General features: G+C 43.7%; 1 protein-coding gene across 2 annotated transcripts in view; it reads right to left on the reverse strand.

Moving 5' to 3' along the window:
* The window catches only part of TPP2 (tripeptidyl peptidase 2), a 52,618-nt gene extending 47,778 nt beyond the window's left edge, over positions 1 to 4,840 (reverse strand). For both annotated transcript variants that reach the window (XM_027885643.1, XM_027885642.1), the window contains exon 1: positions 4,598 to 4,840. In XM_027885643.1, coding sequence (XP_027741444.1) covers positions 4,598 to 4,759 — 162 coding nt within the window. In that variant the 5' untranslated portion in view covers positions 4,760 to 4,840. The remainder of the gene's footprint in view (positions 1 to 4,597) is intronic.
* Between the last annotated feature and the right edge of the window lie 3,259 nt (positions 4,841 to 8,099).

The raw sequence follows: 8,099 nt of genomic DNA on the forward strand, positions 1-8,099 counted from the left end.
CAACCCAAATCATTAGATGATTGTATGAATTGATCATACACACATATTTTTCCAGTCCTATATTAAAGACTGATTTAACCAAAAAAAAAAAAAAAAAAAAAAAAAAAAAAAAAAAAAAAAAAAAAAAAAAATCAATCATCTTCTCAACATCTCCCATAAATTAATTACACTGAAAGTGCAAAAAGATTCTTATTCAGGAAAGCAGTCACGGCTGCCAAAGCCCAAACAAAAAACAAAGCAAACCCCATAAAACCCAAAAAACAGTCCCCCCAAAACTCAACAACAAAAAAACCCAACCCAGAAAAATACCAAGCAACATCCCAATAAAAACAGGCAAAATCAACAAAAAAACAGAACAAACAAAAAATTCCAAACCCACAGTAACCATAAAAAGAACATCAATTTCATTTCCCAGAAACAAATATGAAGAGTCTTGTTAAGGAAGAACTTCCATTGCAGAAACCAACACTGCTACTCTGTTCATAGAAATTCATGTTCACTTAAGAAAACCATTAAAGCATGTTAACCTGGTAAAACATCCACCGAACAATAGTTACAAAGTAATGAAAATTTACTTGGGGAACAGCGCACAGGCACTAAACCAATATAATTTTCTAGCATTTGTAGTTAATGCCTTCAAATGTGAGTCTCAACTCACAGAAAAGTCAAGAGCTGCTCCAACGATAAAGCAACTGCAAACCAAACCTGAGATTGGCAGCACTGGACATTTTTCGATATGTCTTTACTCAAAATGAACTACTGAGTCATCAAAGTACAAGAAATCAAGAATGAAAAGGTAATCCAAGGTGACTTGTTTGAAGTAGGCAAGTTATACAGCAACAGGTGGCCAGAACATAGATTTATGCTGCAGCAAGCTTGGGTAGTTTTAGAAGTTGTTTTCTAGCCAGATAGACAACATGCAACTCCTACACTATATGGCTCTTTGCCTCCTAGCTGAGTCCCAGCAGGTCTGCACATGCACGTGAGTTTGTACAGTCAGAACCAACAAATCAAAGTCTTCCAGTCAGACACACGAAACTCAAGAGTTTCACACGGTCCAAGGTTCAATTCCTAAAAGCAGCAATTCAGACAGGTTCACGGTCCTTTAGCGCAAGTAACCGATACGGCTGCTTCTGCTGACCCGAACTGCTGTTCGGCACACTGCCCACCGGCAGTAAAGCTACAGCGTAGCCCAGAGTTCAGCTCTGTTCTGCTTTTCAAGTCTTGTAATTCTGAGGGAAAAATGATAATAATTTAAAAAATAATTAAGTGAACTTGATCAATTCCCTTACATGAACAGAAAAGTCTGAACTACTGAACTGATTACAAACAGAATATACATTTTAGTACTTTTTGCATTAAAATTCAAAAAATTAAGAACTCTCATACAATTAAAAATATTTTATATTGTATCTATAAAAAACTCCTCAATCCTACCTTTATTATCATGGCTTGCCTATAGCCATTTGAGAAACAAGTAATAGTCTAGTAGTTTAAAACTGAAACTTTGTTGTTTATACATTTCTGCTGGAAGTTTGAAAAACCTACTTACATGTTAGCTCCAATTTTGTAAAACAAATACATTGATAAATTGAGCACACTAAAAATAATCCATCTGCATAATCCTGGTAACCGACCAATATAACAGAAATAGAGGAGCACCAGTATTTGTGTCAATTCAAATTGAAAAGGGAAAGCCAGATGCATTGAGCAGGTTTTTGCCAGCCCATACAATGTTACTGACTCCAACTGACAGCTACTGTAGCAACAAGAGCTGAACAAATTTTTCAGCACTTGGGTCATGGGACAGCTGGTCATCATAATCACAAATAAAATAATTTTCAAGCAACTCAGAGGTGAAAAGCAAGTAAAACCAAACTAGCTGCTACTGCTAAAAGGTTTTCATACAAAAGTACCATTTAACTGTAGTAAATAATAACTCCAGTAGGCACTTAACAAAATAAATAAATTTACAAGAAGCAGAGGAACCAACTTATCTATCATGGAACATAAGAAGTCACAACAAAAAAAGGGAATGGACAGGGTGGGGTTGAACAAAGACTATACACATACAACAACACTCCATTAAACACGCCTTATCTGCCTACCTAAAATGTCATTAGTTGCTGTGCCCTACTAAGGAATTACAAGCCATGACTTGGCAGATAGCAATAGGAAGTGGATTCTACCAAGAAGGGCTGAAAGGGAAAAAAACAGCACCGATGAAGCAGACAAACTGTTGAGTTGGCATCAAAAGGTGGAGCATAAAGCAACAGAACATGGTGTGAAAGAAGTTCCCTAGAAGGCACTGACTACAAAATGTTCATAAAGAAATGGAAAGTAAGTACAAGTTATATTAATATTTTGTGTGGCAAAGCAAACCAACCAATAGAAAAAAATAAGGTTTGTTAAACCTGATAACTATTCTGTCTATAGCAGCAAGCATTCAGGGAAGAATCTAAACATTATGGTATTTCTCTGCTTAACTCTGTTCCCAGATCTTTTTGTCCCTTGTGAAGGGGACAAACTCTGGTATCAGTGTTTACAAACCAAGTCATAGAATCAACACAAAGAGGAAACCTACCCGGGAATGAAACACTAGGGAGCAGCAGAGAAATAAACTGTTTTGACTAAAAACCCCACTATATTGAAAACAGGGTAGCTCATTTTGGTCTGTAATCATTATTGCCATTAATCTGAACTCAAAGTTGCAATACCTATAAACCCTGCTGAACATAATGTCTTCTCTTCCCTCTAAGCAACTGATTCACCTCTCATAGATTAATCCATGCCAGGCCAAGAACTGAGACTTTAGAAGCTACTTCTTGCAGTACAGCTATGCTGTCTCACTGCCTGTGCCCAGGATACTGATTTATTGCATGGAGGTGAAATGTAAGCTGCCCAATACTCCAGAGAGTGAGGACATCCTCTTGCTGAAGAAATACCTACAAAGCTATTCTACAGGCTGTGTGCAGGCTATATCTCCTTTATAATTCCCTGTGCAATGAGCCTCCCCAGTCTGTAGTTCAGCAAGTGGTTTAAGCCAGGTATTAACTGGGAAGTGTGGAGAGAGAATACAACTTTTTTACATGTTTCTCTAACACCCCTGCAAACTTACTCATTTCAACACAAATTCCAGCCCCCCTCCAAAGTTTCTGACAAATTTTTTACTTAACTACCTGAAATTTTATCCTGCATATAAGGGAAATAGGCTGAAGAAAATTGATATGGTCAGCACTGAGATCATGATGGTTCATAAGCATCCCTTATGAACCTTGGGTTACCTATCCAGAACTAACCATCCCATTCCTGTCCATAAACTCATATTGTTGGTGGTGTTGTCTAGTCCTCGTGTATAACCTCTAAAGATTTAGGGTTTTTTGCTTTTGTATGTGAAACTTCAGAACTATGCATTCACATCTTCCCAATTATCTTTTATAACTTTCTGCCCTGCCCATGGTATTATCTTGCTTGCTTTTTGTCTAGCTTTCATTAAGCTTCCCAATTACTATTACACTTACCCACAACTCTTGCCAAAAGCACCAGCTTCATTTCAACCTAAATCCATCGAAGTTACAGCCACTCAGTTCCTCCTTCCACCCTACCTGTCCTCTTCACTCATCCCTTTGCTTAACTGAATCCTATAAGGAGTAATTTCCGAGCACCTAACTAATGATCTGCCAGGGTCAAGTCCCTTAATGAGGTCACTTAGGAGTTAAATCTGCACCAAAGAAACGGCACAAACCAACACAAGCTCTGCTTAGTCAAAAAAATAAAGGATGCAGTATCCAAGCGAGTTGCATTCAATTCTGAATCTTTCTTCACGGCCTCTTTTGCCACAACTCACAGAAAACATGTTGACAAGAAATAGGAAGCAATACTGACACAAAAGGCCACACGCAAACTTACACGGTATGGAAATGTTAAGAGACAAAGGTTAAAAGAGATAAGTGCTGAGAAATGCCCAAATTGAAGTCACGCACAGAGAGATTTACAAAACCGAGATGGAGATAACAATGGTAATCGTTGAGCGATCTGGGATACAAAGCTAGCACATTCAAAAAAAGCTGGCAGAATCGAATCTGATACAGACTGTTATTGCAATACAACGCACGAAAAATACACTGAGAAAGACTGGTGTGCAAACTGTGCCAGAAATACACTTTTCATGTAAAAGCCCTGGGCAGCCGAGTGTAGCCCCTAGTGACCCTCTGCCGAGGTAGCGCTAACAACTCAAAAACACAAAGCGTTCTTTTATAACGAGCTCTGCGTGAGAGGCGTTAGCCGAGGAGATTTAAGTGCCATAAAACGCCTGTGGACGGCTTAGGAGGATCCTCACAGGAGTGCCCGGTGCGGAGGTCCCGGCTCCGGCATCTCCCCGCCCTCCCGCACCAGCTGCCGAGCGGGAACCGGGAGCGAACACACCCAGACAAGCCCGTGGGACGGCAGTCCCCGGGACAGCCCCCCAGGGGCCTCCCCGACTCTCGCCGCTGCCTCGGGCCCCCGCTCTCGGCCCCGTACCCGCAGAGGGGCCGGCGCGGCGGGGCCCTGGCGCTGCCCGAGGGCCGGGCCGTGACACAGGGCCGCCCCGCGCTACCTGCATGCCCGGCGCCCCGGGGTCCACGCCAGTGTCCAGTACGGCCAGCAACACCCCCCGCCCGTCGAAGTCGGGGAAGCGGGCGAGGAAGGCGGCGGCGCCGGTCTCCTTCTTGGGCAGGAGCCCGTGGAGTGGGAACGGCTCCTCGGCCGCGGCCGCCATGGCGAGAGACACCGGGGCGCGGGGCCGGCGCGAGCGGGGCCACGGGGGATAGCCTGGGAGAGGCCACGGCGGGGGCGCGCATGCGCGGGATCCCCCGCGGGGGCGCGCACCCTCTTGCGGCCCGCGGCGCGAGGAGCACTGGGGCTGAAAGTGACCAATGGGGCGCCGAGGAGGGCGGGGCCTGTTGGAGGGGCAGCCAATCGGAGGAGGGACGCCCTGCACGCGCCAGGCGCGCAGTGTCGCGGCGGGCACGTTAGTCAGCGGCGGCGGAAGGGCAGGGGGGGGGAGCCACCTTCGGGCGGCGCCGCCCGGGGCAGGAGGCGCGGCTCCCCCTCAGCGCTGGGGTCCGGCCGCGGGCCGGCCTGGGGGACCGGCGGTGCTGCAGCACGGGGGGCACGGCGACCTCCGCGTCGGCAGCACAATCGCAGAATCAGTTTGGCTGGAAAAGACCTCTGAGATCATCGAGTGCAACCCAGGGCCGAATACCACCGTGTCATCTGGGCTGAGTGCCGCGTCCAGTCTGCCCTTTAACACTCCAGGGACGGTGACTCCACCTCGCTGGGCAGCCCATTCCAGTATCTAATGACCTTTTCTGTGGAGGATTTCCTCCTAATGTCCAGCCTGAACTTCCCCTGGCACAGCTTGAAGCCGTGTCCTCTCATCCTGCCATTGGCTGCCTGGGAAAAGGGGCCGCCCCCCACCTGGTTATATCACTCTCTACTTTCAGTAGAGTGGTAAGGTCACCCTTGAGCCTCCTCTACTCAATGAACCAATGTGCAAACATTTACTTAATGATTTTTTTTTCTTTTTTCTTCTGCTGATTCATTGTCCGTGATTAAAGCAGGTCCTGCGGCAGCAGTGCCAGCAGGAGCGCGACGTCTCCATTGCTGTGGGTTGGCACAACCTCTATAATGTGTTGCACAGCAACTGGGTGTTTGTGCAACAGTTGAACAAAGAGGAGCATAAATAATAAAAAAAAAAACCTAAACAAAGAACCAAAAAGAAACCCAAAAAGACAACCTAAAGGGAAAAAAACAAAACCCCAAACATAAAAAAACCCAACAAACAAAAAAACTCCACCCAAACCAAACCAAAAAGACTACCTAAAGGCTGTGGGGGGCTCCAAATAAAATTTTTGGTGAAGTTGTTGAGGGAAAATCTCAACTTTGAACAGGGGTTTTCAAGGTATTTTTCTAGCTTTCATGCTGTCATGCAAATTTGCAAAAATCCCACTGAACTGTGAAGTATCTGAAACCAAATTCACACAGAACTTCCTTTGATGACTTATTTGTAGTGTCAGACACGTGGCTCTGTAGCCATTTTAACTGGTAATGAGTGTAAAACTGGTTGGTTTCTAAGGTATCACTTTGCTTTCTTCAAGCTAGTTTCTATTCAGAGAGTCACCTTGGGAGAGAAAGGTCGAGTTTGGCTGCATTAACACGTTCACTGTAAAGCAAAGGGGATTTTGGCTTTTGGGAATTTTTTTCAACACGTAATTTTTTTGTTTGTTTCGTGGGTCTCATTAATGTTTGTCAGACGTTAATCTTCATTGGAATAGAGCTGGCATTTGTTCTTTCCTAGCAGAAGTGGGGGGAGGGTTGCTAGCAAATAGTGGTAGTTTATGTATTTTTCCCATTTTGTCAGCTTCCTTCAGCATTGTCTTCCAGTTCATCAATGGCTCTAGAGATCTGCAGGATTTTTATGCAAATACTAAAATAAATCTGAAGAGCACTGCCCTAAAAACACATATTATTAAAAAAAAAAAAAAAGCCAAAGCTGTACCGTATGTACTTAGAATGTAACTAAATCTGCTTCCCACTCTGGTTTTCAATCATAAGTCAAAATCTCACATTTGGTGTCTAAGTGCTTGACTTTCTTGGAATACTGCTGGTGTCTGACAGACATATTCAGATTTTTTTGTCGTAACTACGTGAAACCTTGACTGATCTTACCTCAGTGAAGAGAATTATTCTGACACAGTGGTTATTCACTTGTTTAATATGTAATTCACAGCTCCTTTGACTTGAGTTTTGCTTCTGTGTATCATTGCTAGTGCATCTAAATTGGAGCGGCTTCTATTTCTGGTAGAACATTGAGATCAACAGAAGTCTAATATATTCTATCACTAGTAGACTTTGAGACCCTAAACGACATCAAATTCTCCAAATGTTTAATATCCCATTCAATGAACAAGCTGTATGTTATAATTTGGAAACATTTATTACTAACTCTGACAGCTTCTGCTCTATTCTTTTGCCTTGGTCTCAGTTATACCACAAACAACGAATCTAATTAGCAGGTACATTAATTGTAAAGGTGTGTATAACTCAGCGATGTGCACTGCCAAGTAGCAGGGCAGGTTCTACAGGAAAAATCAGGATTTGAGGAAGGTGTGCCAAACACCTTTTAACAAACATTACACAATACCAGAGAAGAAAAAAACCTAATTTCAGTGACAGCCTTTAAAACATAACTATTGTGTTAATTGTATGAATACAACTGCAGTGTTAGGACACAGGGTTAATGTTAAGGTTGTGCACCTTACTGAGCCTTTGCAGATCTGACTGTACCAAGAATTTGGGAGTTTTACATTTAATTCTGAGCTTCTCAGGTTTCTTATGTTTAGTTTTCTAGGTTAACAGTTGGGCTGACACTGCCAGCTACTCCACTAAACCATGCTCCCAAACACCACATCTACATCTGTTTAAATACCTCCAGGGATAGTGATTCAACTAATTCCACAGGCAGCTTGGGGACAGATTTTTTGAAGGACATGTAGAAATAGGACTACTAAGGATAGATTCAGACTAGATATAAGCAGACTTTTGTTTTACAATGAGGGTAGTGAAACATTGTAACGAATTGCCCCGAGAGGGGGAGGATGCCACACCCCTGGAAACACTGAAGGTCAGGTTGGACTAGCTCTGAGCAACCAGGTCTAGTTGAAGATGTCCATACCCGTTGCAAGGGGATTGGGCTAGGTGACCTCTTAATGTGTCTTTCAACCCAAACCATTTTATGATTCTATGAACATCTAAATGTTTTCCCTTGGCTAGATTTCTGTGGGCATGTGATGCCCCACTCAGATTCAGCTCTGAATACTCCCAGTATGGCTGTGTTTCTAGGTCTGAATCCGAGACCTGGCAAAGCTGCTCCAGTCTTGACAGCCCTGATTAATTCCTCACGTTGCACGTGTTAGGCCTGTCAGGATGCGGAGATGGCCGATGACCGCCTTCGATTTCATGTGCAGCCTAATGCACTGCAGATAAGGAGGCTGAGGATACTTGCTGCATCTTCTGCCTGATGTTACACCCAGAAGTCAGATGCTGGACTTCAAATT

The sequence above is a fragment of the Empidonax traillii genome, unplaced genomic scaffold (assembly GCF_003031625.1).
Source record: "Empidonax traillii isolate 1590-97213 ecotype Southwest subspecies unplaced genomic scaffold, ASM303162v1 scaffold169:size887049, whole genome shotgun sequence".
Classification (NCBI taxonomy): Eukaryota; Metazoa; Chordata; class Aves; order Passeriformes; family Tyrannidae; genus Empidonax; species Empidonax traillii.